Source organism: Myxine glutinosa, chromosome 6 (genome assembly GCF_964187855.1).
Source record: "Myxine glutinosa chromosome 6, kmMyxGlut1.1, whole genome shotgun sequence".
In the NCBI taxonomy this organism is placed as follows: domain Eukaryota; kingdom Metazoa; phylum Chordata; class Myxini; order Myxiniformes; family Myxinidae; genus Myxine; species Myxine glutinosa.
Window position 1 is genome coordinate 4,690,875 of NC_136266.1, and position 22,030 is coordinate 4,712,904.

Consider the following 22,030-nt stretch of genomic DNA (forward strand, 5'->3'; position numbering starts at 1 on the left):
TTTGTGCTGCAAGAAGCAATAAAAGTGTCCAATACACCTTCGTCACTTTCCAACACAATTCAGTGTTGTACAGGGTGTGTGGGTCGGGTGAGACAAATGGACAAAGAGAAAAAAAAACCAGAAATCTGTCTGCAAATCATCGCTCGTACAATGACAATTGACTTTCAGCACAAAACTCCTCGAACGACGCACGCCTCACCGACACAAACAGATGGCACGCAATGCCACCAACCTAACAGAGGCTGCACTTTTCTCTTATGCTCTGCTTCTTCTGTGTGAATTGAACAAGATGACGTCACAAAGTCCGAGGGTGCAAGTCGCATGGTGAACCGCAACGCAAGGTGTTTAATAAAGGCCTTGTTTATAGAGGGAGTAAAGCATTGCACAGCAACAAGCAAATAAGAAGAAGAACATGTTTTACAAGTCATTGTCAAATTAATCGAGTCGTGGTGAGCTTGCGTCACCCACATCATCAGCCTAAGTCGGTCCAATATTTACCTGTTACACTCACAGTTTCGTTCTGCAAGCTGTACCATGGGCCTGAAATAGCTTCGCAATGTAATGCTTAGAAAGGTGTGGTGTAAAATGCGATTTCTCCTCAATTGCCTGCCCGTGCAGTCAAGCTCGTCAGATATCATTACACACACGATTTACACGTCAAGGTCAATCCGGTGAGCCGGTGTACCTGCGGCAAAACTGCAAACTAAACACTCGAGGTAAGTACCGCACAAGTCCGGTCAGCAACAGGCAACTGCTGGAAGCACACGCTTCGGGAATTGCAGTCGTTCACTGATGAAACGGCGCAATGATGTTCATGTCAATGTTTGCTCCACATGGCTTTGAGTCATCACTTCCGGAAGTGACCCCACACAGGTGCAGTTTTGCGAATCATGTCAACACTCAGACTGCTTATGGCGTTCTGCTTTCTCAACCGCTTGTTCAAACTCACACAAGACTTACGCTTTTACTGTCGGATACAAAGATCTCGACCGCATTGTGCACATTTTCATCGTGGACCATAAATTTGAGTTTTGTTTTATTTACCCTTAAAATCGAGTATTTATTGGAATGTTGCAACTGATTATCGACAGTAAAACACCCCTTCTACAAATTCCAGCGCTAACATCCAATTTCTATAAACTTTTGTGTTGTAGGGGAAAGATTAAAAACAATCCATAAAGGTAGGCAGGTCCCAAATACAAACCAAGGGAAAAGTTTATGTTCATCCCAAATTGTGCTCATCATGTTCCATTGGGAATTCAACAGTTTCCTTCACTCCCAAGTGGGTACAAAACAACCACCTTTGCTCTACACCAAATACTCACCATAGGAGCCACGGCCGGCCATCTTGTGGAATTGCTGCCAGGTAAGGGGGCCCTGCACGTGCTGGATGTTCTCCCAAGACCGGCCGGTTCGCTTCTTCTGGATGGCGTCTTGTAAAACTGGCTGCAGAGACGTCAGCAACCGCACGACATCTTGCGAAGAAAGTGTACTCACGTCGCGCCCTGAGGTTAAACGGGAAGCGGTGCCGAGGATCACGGGGGAGGAAAACAGCCAAATTAAAGGGATTGGGAAACATACATTCACAGTTCATCCAATTCTGGCTGCAAATGAAAAAAAACAGGAAAGATGAGACGACGGGATGCATCAGATCTGTTTGATTGAAAGATCAGTTTGACACGACATTATGACAAAGTTCCTCGCAGGTAAATGCCCGTAGGAAATGGTCATTTCACAGTCCCGTTTGGCACAAGACCTAAGGGAAGTGCAAGGGAATTCACAGCGCCGTGGCATCGCAGGCCTGGTGACGAGTGCAAAAGCAAAAGTTCCACGAGCGAGCGAGAGACAAACAGAAGCAGCCATGTCTTGCTGAAGGTGGAGCAGTTAGCCAATTCCAAAGGAAGGAAAGAAGGAAGATTCAATGTGTAAATTGTAAACAAAGAATAAAAGGCAATGAGTACACAATTTGAGTATACTTTACAAGCTTAGGTGTTTCTAATTCAAGACATGCCAAAGGGGACTTTGCGGTTTAGGAACCTGGGTGTTTGTTAAGCCTCGTCTCTCAATGGTGAAGAATCACTTTTAAAATTCTCGTGTCCAGATCCGGATCTTCACCAAAATCGAATCAATTTGTCCTGTCCACCAAAGTTCCTGTGCCAATTCGTCTTGTTTTCACACATCCAACCTCTCCACCAAATTTCGTCCGAATCCGTCCACAACTTTTTGAGATATCCTGATCACAAACAGACAACCAGACAAACAGGGGTAAAAACATAACCTCCATACATACACCTTTGGCGGCACAGGTAAAAAGGAGATTAATCACAGGTCTCTATATATATATATATATATATAAATGTTAAAATATATCCCACTGCACCAGGATATGACCATCTGAACTAGTGGGCGCACAGCCCCACAAACAAAACTGCCATCATCAAAACGCCGGAGCGAAACGTACCCTGCCTGTCAGGCCAATGATGCAGACACGTCGAGCGGACGAGCAGCTCGTCGATGTGACAGCCGGCCGGGTTTTCTACGTATTGTCGTCCTTGCACCAGTGCCTCCAGACACTCGGCGCAGCAGTCACGCACATCCAGTCTCAGGCGCTCGACACGCGACTCAACGACACACGTCCCACGTGCCGTCAGCCCTGGAGGAGGGAAGGGCGTCGCGCACTGCTCCTTGAGAAGGGCGAGGAGTTGGTGTATTTCGGGAGAGGCCAGGTCGGCCCTCAAGGACTCAAACCGTCCCAGAGCCTGCTGAGCAAGGTCCGAGCCAGGCACGAGGATATCCAGTTCATCCTCGAGAAAAAGGCCCGAGTTGGGGCCGAGGCGGCGGTTGATGACGGCGCTGAAACCACAGGTGCAGCGTGACTGCAATTCATTACTGGTGTCGGGCAGGTACAGCCCGACATCAGCACCCTGTTGAAAAACAAAGCACAAGCCAATTGTGAGCTTCATGCAAATTCAGCAACCTCATTCACAATTGGATAACTTAATACTGGGTCATTCCATGTCGACTCACCACATGTCCCCAGGTAACCATCTTGGATTTTGGAAAAAATATTAATCGAAATACACCTCTGTGTAAAATTCCCCCACAAAGATTGCAGCCCCAAACTCCAATGAACTGTATTGGTCATTAAGGCCCACCCCAAAATATGGTGTCGGTCCCATTTTTAGCACTTGTAGATGGCATCTGTTTTAGATTTGCTAGGGGTTAGAGGGCCTACCTTTCATTGGATACAGATATTAGGTTGAGTCTTTGATCAACAAGTAATTTTACCCAAACTTTCAGAACCTGCCTTCATTTGCCAAGGTACAGGCAAATCAAAACAGGCATTTTGTCTCACATTGTTGTTGGATTTTAGGGATTTGGGGGTTCACCCAATACCCACAGAGGTGGTCAGAAGACTTCCTCATTATCGATTTATAACATGTATGTGCAGGTATATCCCAAACAAGCATGAACCAGTTACATGATTTATAAATGTATGGCTGGGGTCATAAGATGGATCTGTAAACAGGAACTAGACATAATTTGACGTCGTGAAGTCCATCGATATGTCTCCGCCCACATTATTACATCATTACACATACTTGTACCAAGTTTGATTTGAATCCCTTCAGCTGTTCTCAAGTATCACATTTTTACCTGACCCATGACGTCAGGAGGCTGAAATCTAATCAGTTAATCTTTGCATCACAATATATACTTGAACCAAGTTTGTTCAAAATCCCATCACTGGTTAACAAGTTAGCTTGGTAACAGATTTTTTTACCTAACGGGACCTCTTGAGCCTAACGGGACCTTTGACCTCTTGAGCCCAGAATTTAATCCGTTTACTTTTACATCATTTTTTACATACTTGTACCAAGTTTGACTTTGATCCCTTGAGCCGTTCTTAAAGGGCAACAGACACAGAAAATCACGTTTGGTTGAATTAATGGATATTGCTTCACTTAACACTTAATTGTTGTTGTTTTTTGAATAAATATCTTGGAAGGAAAACATTAATGGTTTTGGAGTGGTGACATGCGAGTGGTGCGTCTGACTGTGATGAGTGCTGAATTTCCTGTGCTGATGAAATAAGCACTCGTTTTGTTGCACATCCTCCTTAGCCTTCATAATTTAGACGTGCAGAGCTACATTCTTGTCTATAATCACAGGTACACTGGTACACCTGTGTCATTAAAATTTGTAAAATTCCTGTACCATCACACCCTATCAAGGTGCCTTTCATCATCATCGACATGGCAGGTAAAGGTCATACTCTCCTTCAAATATATGATTCAAATCTCAAACATAACACTTTAACCTTCAATAACATCATGTGAGATCGAAAGCGGATCAACAGGGAATTGAGCCCTCCGATTGGGTTACCCTATTGGATTTGGACGTATTTAATTAATTATGATGGCAAAATAAATTGTACGATAATGTTAAAATCGGGTTAATTTGAACCAATCAGATACTACCGCTGTCAAAAGCAATCTTTGTAGCTCCAGAATGGAGGCTAGTTGCACAAAGAGTTAAAATTTGCATCATTATTTGCATTGTGTGCGAGATACTCAGTCCCAAAGTGCCTGATCATTCCATCATGGTGGTCGAAGAGTGAAGACGATCACAGAATAAAGGATCGAAGGCCACTTCAGCTTTTGGGAAGCTCATTCGTCACACAATGGCCCTGCAATCTGATACTCCAATATTTATCTTGTTTATCTGATACTCCAATAGATGCTATCTTTTAACACCGATACTTTTAACTGATACTATCCAATAGATAAACCAACTAAATCATCATCTTGTTTTGTCATACTAGTTAGGCAGCTTAGCAATTTTTGGGGGAACGACTTTACAAAAGTACCATTTTTATTTTAGTGCTTCATTGGACCATATGCATATGGGGTTGACTCAGCCTGTCATCCTTCCGAGGTCGGCTAATTGAGTACCAGTTCACTGGTAATTCCCTGTTTGTCGTTAAAGGCGGCAAAAAGGGTTGGCGTCAGGAAGGGCATCCGGCCGTAAAACATTGCTTCAAAAAGGGGACCAAAAAACAACAACAACCACGGTTCCCGAAAAAGGCCAACCCCCGCTTTGCGGGGAAAAATGGCCTCTAAAGGTGGTATTGGACCATATGCAATAGAATTAGGACCGGAGGCAAGACATATACAGTGTTTGACTTTTGCGCAAATACGACTCGCACAGCATAATATCGAGCAATACATTTATGCAAATAAATCATCAGCTATTGGAGTTAGACTAAAATCGTAAATACATAAATTGCTGGACAAATTACCTTGAACAACATGTTGTCTGTTCTAAAGCTATATTGTCATTACATCCTTGTAGTTGCGTACATGTTAGATATATGAGAGGTGCGCGAGTCACAAGTATAACACATTTGTATAAACACCCGGTATTATATTACTAATTATTATTACATGGAAGCGAAAGATTTGTTATGCAGGCATGCATAAGTTTTACAAATAACACTGCACGTAATGAAATAAAAGTTAGCCTCCTTGTTGAAAATATATACATAATTGGTTTTTGTCCAATAAAAAAGTGAAGAACACTGTATATTTCTTGCCTCCAGTCCTAAATCTATTGCGTATGGTCCAATGGACCACCATAATAAAAATGGCGCTTTTGTCAAGCCGTTCCCCATTTTCGATAAATATGCTGCTAAGCTGCCTGATATGAAGCAGCAACGAAGGTTGGAAAGGGTGGAAATGCGAATGGTTCGACGGATGTGCGGAGTATCGTTGAGAGAGAGGAAGACAAATGATGAATTGCGAAAGATGATGGGAATAGAGCCTGTGATTGATGCTGTGAAGAGGAACAGGTTGAGATGGTTTGGTCATGTGTTGAGGAAGGATGAAAGTGACTGGTTGAGAAGAGTGATGGAAATGAATGTAGAAGGAAGTAGAAGACGGGGAAGACCGAGAAAGACTTGGCTAAAGATGGTGGAAGAAGAAATGCGGGCAAGGGGGTTAACAAGGAGAGATGCAGAAAATAGGGCAAAATGGAGAAGATTGTCATGGGGACCGCAAGGCTAACCCCCCGCTCTAGCAGGGAAAATGGCCTTTTAAAATGCATGTTGTGTTGTGTTGTTGCTGCCTGACTATACCTCGTCTCCAACTTTCAAATATCATGCTATAAATTGTTTATGGCCCCTCAATTAAGAAGAATCACTTTTAAAAAATAGCACCTTTGGGGACTGACGGTGTTTCCCCACGGTTTCCGAGAAGATATCAAAAATAAATTACCTCAATTTGAGGCAAAACCCCATTTTCAGCCTCGCTTCGGGAGCGGATCCAAATGGAGCACACAACCCCATGAGACCTTATTGTTCTGACGTATGGTACAAAATTTGGTCCATGTCCGTCATGTAGTTTGTGAGGAAAATGTTTTATTGAAAATGAGGAATTCAGGGAGGGAGCCCGTGGCCCCCTTTCTGGGGGAGATACGACCATAAGGAGCACAATTCAAGGTTAGGGAATGGTCCCGATGCCTTGTGGCGAGTTTGGTCTGGATCTGGCTGCGGGTGTCTGACAATATTATTAAATGATACCAATATTTGTGGCACACCCCCATTTTACCTCCTTTATAGAGGCACATCCAGATAGGGACCACCATGCCATGAGACCGTGCTGTCCTGATGCATCGTACCAAATTTGGCCAAAATCAGTCAGGTAGTTTATGAGAAGATGTTATCATGAAATGTTAACGAACGTACATACATAAGGACAGACGCCAAGACCTACTGTATGAGGTTATGTCACAAAGAAATAACCTAAGAACGAACTAGAACGGCACTCTTCAATCAATATCCCTCTGCCCACATTATTAAATCATTATACATATTTGTACCAAGTTTTATATAAATTCCTTCAACTGTTCTCAACAACAACACACACAACAGGCATTTTAAGGCCATTTTCCCTGTGAGAGTGGGGGTTAGCCTTGCAAACCCCATGACAATCTTCTCCATTTTGCCCTATTTTCTACATCTCCCCTTGTTAACCCCCTTGCCCTATTTTCTACATCTCTCCTTGTTAACCCCCTTGCCCGCATTTCTTCTTCCACCATCTTTAGCCAAGTCTTTCTCGGTCTTCCCCGTCCTCTGCTTCCTTCTACATTCATTTCCATCACTCTTCTCAACCAGTCACTTTCATCCTTCCTCAACACATGACCAAACCATCTCAACCTGTTTCTCTTCACAGCATCAATCACAGGCTCTATTCCCATCATCTTTCACAATTCATCATTTGTCTTCCTCTCTCTCAACGATACTCCGCACATCCACCGAACCATTCGCATTTCCACCGTTTCCAGCCTTCGTTGCTGCTCCCATGTCTCACTCCCATAAATCATAACACTTCTCACACATGCAGCATACACCTTTTCCTTCAGCTTCAACGACATTCCCCTCCTCGTCAGCACGTCACTCAGTTCCCGAAACTTCTTCCATGCACATCTCACTCGAGAAACCGTTGCCGAGTCTGATCCACCTTCTCCATTCAGCATGTCTCCTCGGTATCAAAATGTTTTCACACCTTCCAGCTTCACGCCGTCTCCAAGATCCAGCTCAACATTTCCTCCATCTGCAGCTCCCTCTGTGCACACCTTACATTTGAATGTAGCTGCCACACTGGTTAATGACCCTCTCAAACCACTACATTTTTGATGAACCCACTCTGCGCACATTATACATTGAATGGAGTTCACTCCGACACCCTTCCTGCACACAGCACACGGCCACTTCCCAGTTCTTTCCACCTCACCACATGCTTTACCACTTGCCATCACCTTCGTTTTTCCGATATTCACCTCAGACCTTTTGTCTCCATACATTCCTTCCACTTGCTCATCTTCTCATTCAGTCCATCCATACTTTCCGCAATCAACACCAGATCATCTGCATACAACAACTCCCACAGTAAACCCTCCTTTACATTCTGAGCCAGCACCTCCATCACAGCTACAAATAGTAGTGGACTTGGTACCGACCCCTGATGCACTCCCACCTTCACCTCAAACTCACCACTGTTCCCGTCCTTCGTCCTTACAGCTGTGCGCGCTCTCTCGTACATTGCCATCACTACTCTGATCAACCATTCCTCCACTCCTAACTTCCTCAATGCCCATTGTAGTGAAATCGTATTCGTACTGAACCCGGGGTGATGCTCGCTGCTCGCTGACACCGCTAGGGGCGTGACTATAAGACCCGCTGCTGCGAACGGTGCTCCGAGACTTCTCCTGTGACACGTTACATCTGGTAGACTCGCTAACGGTACGCCTGCATAGAATATCCAGCTTGCTTGCATTGAATGATATGAATGGACCCATGTGATGTCACATCGTATACTTATTGTATTTTCTACTTTACAGGATGATGTTATGATCTAAATGCAATTAAACCAACCCGTTGGACTAAAGTTGGGTGGACCTGATTGGTTTTCCACAACACTTAATTGCATTTAAGATCTACCGACATGGCTGGCAACAAGACGCTGACGGTGTCCGTATTCTGCGCCGACCCGCAAGCCCCGGATGGTGGCTTGCAACTGAAGCACTGGCTCAGAACATTGGAGAATCTTTTTGATGAGCCTGAGACCGCGCCGACGGCTGCCGCGAAGCTAGCAACTCTACATTCAAAAATCGACTACCGCGTGTACAACTCTATCGCTCAATGCGCGACGTATGACCTCTCCATCGCGGAGCTCAAACGGCTGTACATAGAGGAAAAAAGCCCGGTGTATGCACGATATTTGCTGCAAACGCGACGTCAGCAACCCAACGAGGCGATGGACCACTACGCCCAGGAGCTCCGCAGCTCTTGCTGGACAGCGTCAGGGAGCCACGGACTCCCGCGCAGGCTCAGGATGATCGTCTTTTAGATGCCTTCATTGCAGGGGTCTCCTCCCAGGAACTAAGGCTCAAACTCTTAGAGAAGACCGACCTGACCTTCGCTACGGCACTCGAGCAAGGGACAGTATACACTGAAGCGCGGATGATGCAATCGAACACCTATGATCGCACGCGCCTTTTGGCGGGCACCACACTACACGCCCGGCCAGAGAGTGCTACCGCCGAGGACGCGGATCCGCTCGCTGAACTCCGGGATGCTCCGGAGGAAGACCCAGCCCTGACGGCTGCCGTTACGACCAGACCCAAGGCCTTACGCGGGGCCGCATGCTTTTTCTGTGGGGGGCCACGTCATGCCCGGGTCGTGTGTCCGGCACGAGACGCTATATGCCATTTGTGCTCGCAAAAGGGACATTACGCGAAAGTGTGCAGGAAAACGGCACGCGGCTCATTGACTCGCGCGGTCGCGGTCGCGCGGGCGCGGCAACCTTGAATGGGCTCATTGCGGAGCCCGCGAGCCGAGCCCGACACCCGGCGCCTTACCCGACTTCGAAGGGGAGGGCCCCTCTCTGCGGGCCCCTGGGCGCTCAGACGTCCTTGGCGGGCGTCACCGGACAGCCACCACCGTCTCATCCTCCATCGGGCACGAAGCACGTGTCCTTGACCAAACTCCGGGCCACGCAAGGGGCTTTGAAGCCTCGCCAAGCCCCAGCGGAACGTTCTCCTCGAGTCGTCCACGAGCTAACGGCGGCCCACGCCCCGACAAAGGCGATTTCAGATACTACGGAGGCCTTTTGCTGCCAAAAGTGTCAAAAGGCGATTTCGAATACTACGGAGGCCTTTTTCTGCCTCTGCTGCCAAAAGTGTCAAAAGGCGATTTCAAATACTACGGAGGCCTTTTTCTGCCAAAAGTGTCAAAAGGCGATTTCAAATACTACGGAGGCCTTTTCCCGTCAGAATTGTCAGATTTTGAATCGCGAAACACCGGAATGCTTGGGAAAGCCCTCTGATGGCGTTAATGGATTCCCCATGGTCAACGCAGACTCCGGCCACGACCGCAAAACTGCTGCTGGCGTAGGATCCACCCGCGAGGCTGGTCCGACCCATTCGGGGGGCTCAGTCCCGCTCCCAGCAGCCTCGTCTGGCCTGGCTCAAGCCCTTATTCCCCTCATGGTCGAAGGCCATTGTGTTCGGGCCTTGGTGGATACAGGATCTACGGATAGTTTTATCGACCAGCGACTTGTGCTCAGGCATGGATGGCGGATCTGGAGGTCTACGAGACGGATCTTCATGGCTTCCCAGGGGCTTCGACTCAGCACGAAGGGGGAATGCCGATTGAAACTCGTGCTAAAGGGACGGGTTTTCCCTGATGTACACCTTATGGTTTTACCCGCATTATGTGCTGATATTCTGTTAGGACACGATTTTCTTAAGCTGCATGGACGTCTGGTAATGGAGTTTGGTGGGCCTGACACGCTTGTTGTGGGGGCGGACAACGCGCTTGCGGTGTGCGCCCTAGCGCAAATGGACGTCCAGCCGCTTTCGCTGTTCCCCAATCTAACCTCCGACTGCACCCCTGTCGCGGTGAAATCACGACGCTACTCTCGCGCAGACATGCAATTCATTGCGGACGAAACGGCTCAGCTCTTGAAAGACGGCATCATAGAACCTAGTAGGTCGCCGTGGCGCGCCCAGGTCTTGGTGGTGCGCAGCGAGGCCCATCGCAGACGCATGGTAATCGACTACTCCCAAACGATTAACCGCTTTACACAGCTGGATGCCTACCCCCTTCCGGGGATGGACGCGCTAGTGCAACAGGTGTCCCAGTATTCGGTCTATAGCACTCTCGATCTCCGTAGTGCGTACCACCAGATCCCTATCTCTAGGGCGGATCGTATCTATACCGCATTTGAGTCGGGGCAGCGGTTGTACCAATTTACGCGATTGCCTTTTGGGGTAACGAACGGGGTCTCTTGTTTCCAGAGGGCCATGGATGACCTCGTTGCGCGGGAGCACTTAACCGATGTTTTCGTCTACCTCGATAATCTTACGGTTTGTGGATATGACCAAGGGCACCATGATGCTAATCTGAAGCGCTTCCATGAGGTCGCGCAGCGGTATCACTTAACTATGAACGAGGATAAGTGCCAATACTCCCTACGCACGATAGATCTTCTGGGGTACACCGTGACCCATGGCTCTGTCGCTCCGGATAAGGAGCGTCTGCGACCTTTGCTCGACATGGCCCCTCCCTGTGATCGGGCGTCCCTGAAGCGCGCCCTTGGGCTGTTCGCCCATTACTCCAAATGGGTGCAAAGTTTCTCCGCGAAACTTCGCCCCCTCGTGGCCTGCGACACCTTCCCCCTGAGTCCGGCCGCATTGGCGGCCTTTGAAGGCCTTAAGGCCGACATCGCCCGAGCCGCCGTGGCGACAATCGAAAGGTGGCGTTCGTCCTCGAAAGTGACGCCTCGGATCAGGCCATCGCGGCGACCCTCTCCCAAGGGGGGCGTCCCGTGGCTTTCTTTTCACGGACTCTTACCACCGCTGAGCGGAGACACTCGTCCGTTGAAAAGGAAGCGTATGCGATCGTCGAGTCTATTCGGCGATGGCGCCCGTACTTACTCGGGCGGAGCTTCCAAATCATCACGGACCAGCAAAGCGTTGCGTTCATGTACGACACCTTACACGCCCAGCGCATTAAGAACGAGAAAATCACTCGCTGGCGTATCGAACTCGCCGACTTCTGTTACACCATCAAATATCGCCCGGGGAAGGATAACCAGGCCGCCGATGCCTTATCACGACCGGCTACATGTGCCGGTATCACCTCTTTGGAGGGCCTACGGGTGCTGCATGCCACTGCGGGCCATCCCGGCGTAACGCGTTTCGCTCATTTTGTGCGGTGTGGGAATCTCCCATATTCGATTGACGATATCCGCCGTATCTGTCGCGACTGCGCTATCTGCGCGGAAATCAAACCGCGTTTCTATAACCCTCCCATGGGGACTCTGGTGAAGGCTACACGCCCGTGGGAACGCTTGGCGATGGATTTCAAGGGCCCATTGCCGGTGTTGAGCGGCTCTCGCTATCTGCTCACTATCGTTGATGAGTACTCGCGATTTCCCTTTGCTTATACGTGCGCGGACATGACTGCTGCCACGGTGATGCGATGCTTACAGAACTTGTTCTTAATGTTCGGTTACCCGGCCTATGTCCATACCGACCGGGGTGCGGTCTTCTTGTCTCAGGAGGTGCGCGGCTATCTGCTCCAAAATAACATTGCTTCTAGTTACACCACGCCGTACAGACCCCAGGCTAATGGGCAGATCGAACGCTTCAACGGGATTATCTGGAGGGCCGTCATGCTCAACCTCCGGACCCTCGGCCGGGGCCTCGATAAATGGGCTTGGTCGCTACCTGCGGCGTTGAACTCGATCAGGGCTCTCCTGAGTACGGCAACCAACCAAACTCCCCACGAGCGACTTTTCCACCACCCCAGGAGCTCGGGGTGTATACGGTCTTTGCCCAGTTGGCTCGCTGGGCCCGGGCCGGCCTACCTTAAACGGGCGGTTCGCGCGAGCAAGTACGACCCCCTAGTGGACAAAGTGCAGATTCTCCAGGCTAATCCTGAGCATGCTCGTGTGATGACGACGGATGGCCGTGAGGCTACTGTCTCCGTCCGTCACCTTGCCCCTTGCGGGGTTGCCGACCTAAGTAGGGAATCGGACGAACCGATCGAACCCATCTATGAGACTATGGCATCTCCCGACGCTCCCATCGCCGAAAGTCTACCGACCCTCCCCTCGCCGAGACTACCTGGGCCCGACGACTTGGAGTTACCCTCTTCGTCACCCGACCCTGTTGGCGCCTCCGACGCCGGGGACACAGGGATACGTGATGCCGTACCCGGGGAATTTCGGACGCGTGCTGGCAGAGAAATTCGCCGCCCGGCCCGATACGGTTGGGTCGACTGATGTTCCACCCTGTTCGTGCTGACGCTCACTCGCTTCTAGCCGCACTGCCGTATAATTCTGACGGGGGGAGAATGTAGTGAAATCGTATTCGTACTGAACCCGGGGTGATGCTCGCTGCTCGCTGACACCGCTAGGGGCGTGACTATAAGACCCGCTGCTGCGAACGGTGCTCCGAGACTTCTCCTGTGACACGTTACATCTGGTAGACTCGCTAACGGTACGCCTGCATAGAATATCCAGCTTGCTTGCATTGAATGATATGAATGGACCCATGTGATGTCACATCGTATACTTATTGTATTTTATACTTTACAGGATGATGTTATGATCTAAATGCAACTAAACCAACCCGTTGGACTAAAGTTGTGTGGACCTGATTGGTTTTCCACAACACCCATGTCATGATTTCACGTGGAACCCTATCGAATGCTTTCTCCAGATCAACAAACCCAAGAAACAACTTCTTCCTCTTCTCCATGTACTTCTCCTGCAACTGCCTTACAATAAAAAGCGCGTCTGTCATTCCTCTTCCTGGCATAAATCCAAACTGCATTTCGTCAATCTTCACTTTCTTCCTTGTCCTCCTCTCCAACACCCTTTCCAATACCTTCATTCCATACTCCAATAACTTTATCACTCGATACGAGCCACAGTCCAGAGGGTCATCTTTCCCTTTTAATGGAGGGACGAGGGTACTCTGTTCCCAATCCACTGGATATAACACTCACTCAAATATAACATTTTTACCTGACATGACCTCTTACCTTTTATGCCAAAATCGAATCAGTTCATCTTTTCATCATAATATTGTTGCGAATATGGAATTTGGCCTCCATATCCGCTTGTAAATATTCCCCTATTTTCCCCGATACTCCCCAACTATCCCCAATCCCCCATTCCCTAGTCCCATTGTCTGTAAACAACAATCAGTAGAGCCGACCTTCCCCTTATTCCCCCATTAAATGTCGTGCCCAGGTCCACCGCACCACACGTAGACAACTTTCGGACATCTTGCTAGTTATTCTTAGTCTATGTCAGTTAAGGCCTCGTTTCCATTAATTATGACTCTTCGTTGCACCAGAATGTGATTATATGGCATCAGTAGTGAGTTTAGGACCTTTCCCATACCTCCTTCCATCTTCCATACCTCCTTCCATCTTCTTCCACAACTATAACTACAACAACAGAGGAGATGGGGGCGGCGCGGCGGCGCGGGGGAGGATGCGTCCTCACACCGGCTCGGCGCTCCACGGCGTTACCAGAGGGGCTGGCTGTCAGCTCCTCGTCAAGGGCGGAGCCTGGTAACCCCCCGCACCCAATCAGAAGGGCGGACCGATTCCATCTGGGGCGGCGCTAACGAGCCGAGGGCGTGTCACTCCCCGCCGGATATACGTGGCGACTTACCGGAAGTAAAAGAAGAGATGCGCCCCCAACTGGAGAAAGAGGTACCTGCGAGCGCTGAGTCAGATGCGCCCCGCCTGAGAAAGAACGTTGCCTGCGATCGCTGAGAGAGAAAGACCCGCCTGAGAAAGAACGTCCCCTCCGAGCGCTGTGACCTCCCCGCATCTTTGGACCGGACTGTACCCTGCTTTGAGCCAAGAGTGCACCTTGAGCCATCGCTATCTGCCTTTCCTGGCCACCAATCCCCGTGTGAGTCAGCCGTTGTCCCGTTTACCTGTCGTCTGTCCGGGGTTAATATAAGAGTGTGTCTAAGTGCCCATCTTTTCTGTGTTTTACCTCTAGCCCCTGTAATCTAACCTTTTCCGTACGAATATAATTGAGAATCGAAACATTGGTGTCTGTCATTATAATCCAGCCGGGTGTCTTCTTTTTCCTTATTGAGCCAGCGTGGCGCGGCTTCGTCAACGTTCGAGTACAATCGGGTAATTTGTGCGGACACGACGGCCATTCCGCTCGGCCCACCTTAACATCAAAGTCGTGTCTGTAACAATTGGTGTCGAGGAGTGAGATTCGGACCCGGGACTAAATTAGTTAGGCCCAAATTTTGGGAGGGAAAATCGATCCGGAGCGCGTATGGCGCTCGACAAAATCGATCCGGAGCGCGGTCCCGCGGTTACTGCGCTCGCCGAAATTATAACGAAAAAAAAAAAATTTTTGGATTTGTTTTACGAAAACTCGAATTTTGCAAGTCGCGCCATGGCGGATCAAGACGGCTGGGGTCCGGTAGGGGAGAGTGAAGCAGGGTCGGTCCAGGACCAAATTGAGGGACATGAGGGACATGAGGAGAGCGAAGCAGTGAGGGCGGCAGGTTCGCGAAATGGCGCCTCGCACATAGCTACGGCGGCCGCACCCGCTGCACAAGTGGGAGGAATGGCCCAAATGCAGGCCCTCATGGAGCAATTTATGGCGCAAATGCAGGCGTCCCTCAACCTACAGGGTGAGCGATTGGAAAACCAAATGGGGGTAATGGGAAACGAAATGGGGGTAATGAGGGACGCAGCGAGGGGTACTGGTGAGAAGTTAGACAATAATTTTGAGAAGTTAGACAAAAATTTTGAGGGGTTAGACAATGGGATAAAAGAGGTGAGAAATGGGTTAATGGGGGTAGAAAACAGAATGGCCGCTCAAGAGAATCAAATGGAAGGGATGCAAAAAGGGTTAGAGGGGTTAGAAAACACCATGGAAGGCAAATTGAGGGACATGAGGAACCAAGCGGAAAGGGAAGTTAACCAAATGGGGCAGCAGATAGAGGGGGTCAGAATGGGGGTAGAAGCCAAACTGGATGCTCACAGGGAGGAAATGGAGCAGATGAGGGTGGCATCTGGGCAGGAGATGCAAGTGATGGGAGAGGAGATCAGGAGAGGAGTGAGTGAGGAGGTCGGAGGAGTGCGCGAGGAGGTGAGGCACTGTAAGGAGCGCATGGAGAAGGAGGTGAGAAAGGGGACTGTAAAATTGCAAGGGGGTATAGAGGAGTTGACGCTGGGAGTAGAACAACTGACAGTGGGACAAAAGGAGTTGGGGGAACAGGTAAAGAAGAACACAGCGGTAATAGAGGGGTTAAAATCGACGCAGAAGGAGATGAAAAAGGACGTAGGGGTAATTAAAAAAGAGTGTCAGACGGTACATGAGGACTTGACGAAAAAAATGAACAAAGTGGTAGAGGTGATGGAGGTTAAAGAGCGGGAGGTGCGGGAGCACATAGAAAAAAATAAAGTGGAGTTAGAGGAAGAACTTAAAGGGGCGCACGAGGAGATGAAGGAGGTGAAGCAGAAATTAGAAGAAGTGGAAGAGGGGGTGAGCGAAATTAAAAAGCGACGGAGAGAGGATAAGAAAGATATAAAAGAGGAGGTAAAAGAATTGGTCCAGAGTCTGTGTTCGGATCGTGATGATGTGCTCATTAACCGGATGAGGGATTCGCAGGTGATGGAGGAGAAGCGAAGAGAAAGAGGACCCGGTGTAAGTGGTGACCAATATGGTCGTGCGTATGATGCGCCAGGTGATTTAAGAGGCTTGGGGGTCGAGATAGACCCAGGTGTTCGTGAGAGGCCGTTGGTGAAGTGTGCGACAGGTCTGGTGTGCGAAAGAGGAGGTGTGCAAGAAAGTCCGACTCTGGGGTGTGTGAGGAAAAAGTGCGTGCCAAGGAGTGAGGGTGCTGGCGAGAGTGAGTCGGTCGTAGCGTGTGTGCGAGGGAGCACATGGAAGCGCGGGGTGGTGAGTGTTACAGAGGGTGTGACGGGAGAGTGTGCGCAAGAGTGTGCGCGAGAAAGGTGTGTGACGGACAGGTGCATGAGGAAAGAGTGCGCTGTCAGAAGTAAGGAAGAGTGTCCACCTGTGGTGAGTGTTACAGAGGGTGTAACGGGAGAGTGTGCGCGAGAAAGGTGTGTGACGGACAGGTGCATGGGGAAAGAGTGTGCTGTCAAGAGTAAGGGTGAGTGCGTTGTCAAGAGTGGTGGTGAGAGGAGTGAGAGTGACAAGGAGAGTGAGTTGGTTGTGACAGGTGAGCGAGGATGTACACCTGGGATGGAAGGATGCACACCTGGAATGGTAGAGCGTGAGTGGGAATGCACGCTGGAATTGGTAGTGAGACACGTGGTTGGGTGTGCGGGTGAGAGCACACCTGTGATTGTCACAAAGGAGGTGACCGAGAAAGGGGCGCGAAGAGGTGTATTGGTGAGGTGTGCGAGCGACGAATGTGTGCCAAGGTGTTCGGTGGTCAGGTGTGTGACCAAGTCGATGGGCGGAGTGAGTGTACCTGGGTGTGTAAGGAAAGGTACGAGGAGAATGGGAATGGCTGCATGTATGAGCACGAAAGGGGTAGCGTATGCATGTAAGCCTGCAGGTGAGGCGTCGACGATAACCGGGTTAAAGGTTAGGTCGACTTTTAGCCGAATCGGGCCCTCGGTACGTGCCGGGCTTCGCGTGCCGCGAGAACCAGCGGAGATCCGAGCCACGGCGGGTTCGAAAGGACCGCCGTGCGCGATCCACGCTGGGCCTCGCGTGGAGCGGCCGCGTCCGGGCTCCACTAGGCGGAGCGGGCAGCCCGATAGGAAGGGTCGTCATGGCGACCACTTTCTATTGAGACGTGCCGGCAGGTCGAGATCGGGACATTGGATGGCTTCACGCCGAGGTGGTGCATGGGATCTCGGCCCGGGTAAGCCTCCGTCCCTGCCCCGAATGCGGGACGTATCCAGCCGCGGACACAAAAGAACCCGCATTCATTGCTCGGCTGTACGAAGCCGGGCTGTAGATGTGAATTGGCGCACCGAGAGGATGTAATAAGTAGACGGGTGATGGTGATAGTGATAGTAGTGATTTGATACAAAATTTAGAAAAGTGAATAGAATTGGCAGTAAATGGAAAATTTTTGATTGTTGGATTTGGACGAGCGAAATTGGTAGTGAGAGACCCCCGATGTGGTGGGATGGCAAATCCACCATCCCTCACAGGTGGGGGCAAAGGAGCAATAGCTTATGGGGTGATGGCAGTGAAAACTAGCCCGGGTGGGTTAGGTTATAGTGTAGGGCCCTAGAAGAGATTGACATTAGGTGACGTTAAGTTTAGTTAGTGACTGATACCTGTAGTGGGGACGCAGGTAGTTTAGTGTGGATGATAATGACGAGGGAGCGCAATAGTTTAAAGGGACGACTGGGAAGCGCAAGTTTCAGAAGGGAGTAGTTAGCTGAGATGATGCCGTGTTTGTGTGCAATTGGACAGGTGTGTGGAGCAGTGTATGAGTAGTGAGTGTGTGGATCAGCGCGAATGCGCTTGGGGAGAGAAGGGTGCAGGTGGCACCAAGTGTGAGAGCACAGGTGTGCAAGTACAGGTGTGTGGAGAGAGTTGGAGTAAGTGGTACGGAGTGGTGTGCATGGTGCGAAGGTGTGGATGGGGGAAGAGTGGACCCCTTTCACGAATACCCGGGGCGGGTAGTGTAAGTGTTAGGTAGAGGGTATAGGTAAGTTGTGGTTGGATATTGGCATTTGTGGTGCGGTTGCAGAATGGTGTTGTGAATGGGTGCATTAGTGTTGTGGAAATGGCGGGGCGTGTAGCCTGTTAGTGTGTGTAGTTGGTTGGGCACTCCACCACTGTGAGGATGTCGGCCAGGTGAGGCCGCAGGTGGGCTCTGGGAGCCGGTAGAGTTGTGGATGGGGCCCGAGGATCCGGAGGATGGACCCGGGTAGCCCAGTGCCAGAGAGGGCACCGAGTGGGGAGAGTGCCAGAGGGCCTTCCCCTGGTAGTTAGGTTAGGGTAAGGAGCAGGTAAGCTCGGAGGCAACTGCAGTGGTGGAGGTGTGCAGGTGGGTAGACCCACTGGGAGAGGTACACGTCGCAGCCCAGAAATTGTACGAGGGCACCGGGAGATGAATCGGGGGAGTGAGACCCCAAATTGAAGAGCACCACAGTTTGGCCAATGGGAATTGGTTTTTAGAACCCATAGTGTAAGAGGGCCAATGGTTTGGCCGGAGAAAGACCCCGGGTAGTGTAAAGTTGTTAAAGTCATTTAGGAAATAGTTAGGATTGATGAACCTGTCGCACCATACGCAGCCACTTACCTGTGGTGATAATGATGACTCCACACCTGTGTTTTCTTGGTTTGTAGCAGGAAATGAGATTGCTGTGGATTTGTGAGACGCATCACGACGTGGATGAGACATTGGGGTGATTCCATCTCTCCCTCCCTAGGAGGGACTGATGATGAATTGGTAATGGCAAATTTTGATGTGCAGTTGGAGATGGCAAATTTTGATGAGAGTTGAAAATGGCAAATTTGATTGGTTAGGAGGGAGAGAAGACGAATTTGGTTTATGGGAGGAACGGGGAAGACAGTAGGGATGTTTGTTGATTTGTAAAATAGATGTTTATGAGTAGTGTTGTGTTGTGTGGATACAGTAAGGGGTAAGGGAGGGGCCATGTAGGTTACCTGGTGGGGGGGGGGGGCGTACGATAGGAACGTACCTGTCTCACCTGGTTCCCATGTGCCCCCAGTGTGCATTACCTTATATTGCGTGCACTTTTGCGCCCTTACCACCTTACTCACTTGTCTGCTTCTTTTGTCTCCCACCTCCGAGGATCTGGCTTTGGGGTAGAGAGAGAGAGGAGAGAGAGGTGCTGGCTACGCAGTTGTGGGCCTGCACTTTCGCTGTTTGCTGCCGGGATCGGTACACCATATGGACCGCAATGTTTGTGGCCACCCACAATGGACCGCAGTTCGTTTGCGGCCAAGCACCACCCGTTGATGGACCTATGGGTCAACGTGGCACCTATGCCATACAAGGTGAACCACTGTTAGTTGGCACCACATGAAGAGCAAGAGACACCTGCAGGGTTAGGGGTTGTTGAAGTTATTTTTATTCATTGAACCATGGTGACTGCACTGATTGGTGCTGGGGTGGTGCTTTTGATGCTCGGGAAGGGTGCTCTGCACGTTATTAAAGGCCGTCGGCCACAGAGCACTCGTGGGTTGGTGTATCGATGTTGGCATGCGCGCTCTCTCTATGCATAACATCTGCATGTGTTCCTCCAAAAACAGGTCCTGGATCGTAGTGTAAATAGCAGCGTAGTCGTGTAAATAATGCTCCCTACCGGCTGTATGTTTAGTTTGCGAATTCTTTCCGGATTCGGTTATCCTATGGGTGTGTTTCTGTGAGGAGAAGGGTGCAACGTCGCAGGGGGACATATTTACTCATTTGTGAATATCTGTAAAACTGTCGCACTCAGGGTAGAGTTAATAGTAGAGGGAACTACATTGCGTGCCACACTAAAGTAGGTAAAAATTTATCGGGTCGGGACGCCCCGAGGGTAGAGAAGGGTGCAATGTTGCGAATATGGAATTTGGCCTCCATATCCGCTTGTAAATATTCCCCTATTTTCCCCGATACTCCCCAACTATCCCCAATCCCCCATTCCCTAGTCCCATTGTCTGTAAACAACAATCAGTAGAGCCGACCTTCCCCTTATTCCCCCATTAAATGTCGTGCCCAGGTCCACCGCACCACACGTAGACAACTTTCGGACATCTTGCTAGTTATTCTTAGTCTATGTCAGTTAAGGCCTCGTTTCCATTAATTATGACTCTTCGTTGCACCAGAATGTGATTATATGGCATCAGTAGTGAGTTTAGGACCTTTCCCATACCTCCTTCCATCTTCCATACCTCCTTCCATCTTCTTCCACAACTATAACTACAACAACAGAGGAGATGGGGGCGGCGCGGCGGCGCGGGGGAGGATGCGTCCTCACACCGGCTCGGCGCTCCACGGGGTTACCAGAGGGGCTGGCTGTCAGCTCCTCGTCAAGGGCGGAGCCTGGTAACCCCCCGCACCCAATCAGAAGGGCGGACCGATTCCATCTGGGGCGGCGCTAACGAGCCGAGGGCGTGTCACTCCCCGCCGGATATACGTGGCGACTTACCGGAAGTAAAAGAAGAGATGCGCCCCCAGCTGGAGAAAGAGGTACCTGCGAGCGCTGAGTCAGATGCGCCCCGCCTGAGAAAGAACGTTGCCTGCGATCGCTGAGAGAGAAAGACCCGCCTGAGAAAGAACGTCCCCTCCGAGCGCTGTGACCTCCCCGCATCTTTGGACCGGACTGTACCCTGCTTTGAGCCAAGAGTGCACCTTGAGCCATCGCTATCTGCCTTTCCTGGCCATCAATCCCCGTGTGAGTCAGCCGTTGTCCCGTTTACCTGTCGTCTGTCCGGGGTTAATATGAGTGTGTCTAAGTGCCCATCTTTTCTGTGTTTTACCTCTAGCCCCTGTAATCTAACCTTTTCCGTACGAATATAATTGAGAATCGAAACATTGGTGTCTGTCATTATAATCCAGCCGGGTGTCTTCTTTTTCCTTATTGAGCCAGCGTGGCGCGGCTTCGTCAACGTTCGAGTACAATCGGGTAATTTGTGCGGACACGACGGCCATTCCGCTCGGCCCACCTTAACATCAAAGTCGTGTCTGTAACAATATATACTTGTAGCAAGTTTGGTCAAAACCCCATCACTGGTTCACAAGTTATCTAGGTAACAGAATTTTTACCTTAAGGGGATTCTGACATTTGACCTCTTCACTCAATAATCTCATCAGTTCATCTATATATCATTATACAAACTTCTACCAAGTTTGACTTTGATCCTTTCAGCCGTTATTAAGTTGTCGCTGTAACGAAAACCTCATGTACGGACGGACGGACGGACAATTGTCGCTGTAACAAAAACCTACCATGGACGGACGGACAATTGTTGCTGTAACGAAAACCTATTACGGACAGACAATTGTCGCTGCAACGAAACCATATCACGGATGGACAATTGTTGCTGTAACGAAAACCTATTACAGACAGACAATTGTCGCTGTAACGAAAACCTATCATGGACGGACAGACAATTGTTGCTGTAACGAAAACCTATTACGGACAGACAATTGTCGCAGTAACGAAAACATATCATGGACGGACGGCCAATTGTTGCTGTAACGAAAACCTATTACGGACAGACAATTGTCGCTGTAACGAAAACCTATCATGGACGGACGGACGGACAATTGTCGCTGTACCAAAAACCTATCATGGACGGACGGACAATTGTCGCTGTACCAAAAACCTATTACGGACGGACAATTGTCGCTGTAACGAAAACCTATTACGGACGGACAATTGTCGCTGTACCAAAAACCTATCATGGACGGACGGACAATTGTCGCTGTACCAAAAACCTATTACGGACGGACAATT

General features: G+C 49.7%; 1 protein-coding gene across 4 annotated transcripts in view; it reads right to left on the reverse strand.

Annotated features, from left to right (window-relative positions):
• LOC137429121 (mediator of RNA polymerase II transcription subunit 13-like) overlaps positions 1-22,030 on the reverse strand; it is a 302,240-nt gene that overhangs the window by 89,917 nt on the left and 190,293 nt on the right. For all 4 annotated transcript variants that reach the window (XM_078779570.1, XM_078779572.1, XM_078779571.1 and 1 more), the window contains exons 18-19: positions 2,462-2,924; positions 1,326-1,505 (exon numbers count right to left, since the gene is read on the reverse strand). In XM_078779570.1, the coding sequence (XP_078635696.1) occupies positions 1,326-1,505; positions 2,462-2,924 (643 nt within the window). The remainder of the gene's footprint in view (positions 1-1,325; positions 1,506-2,461; positions 2,925-22,030) is intronic.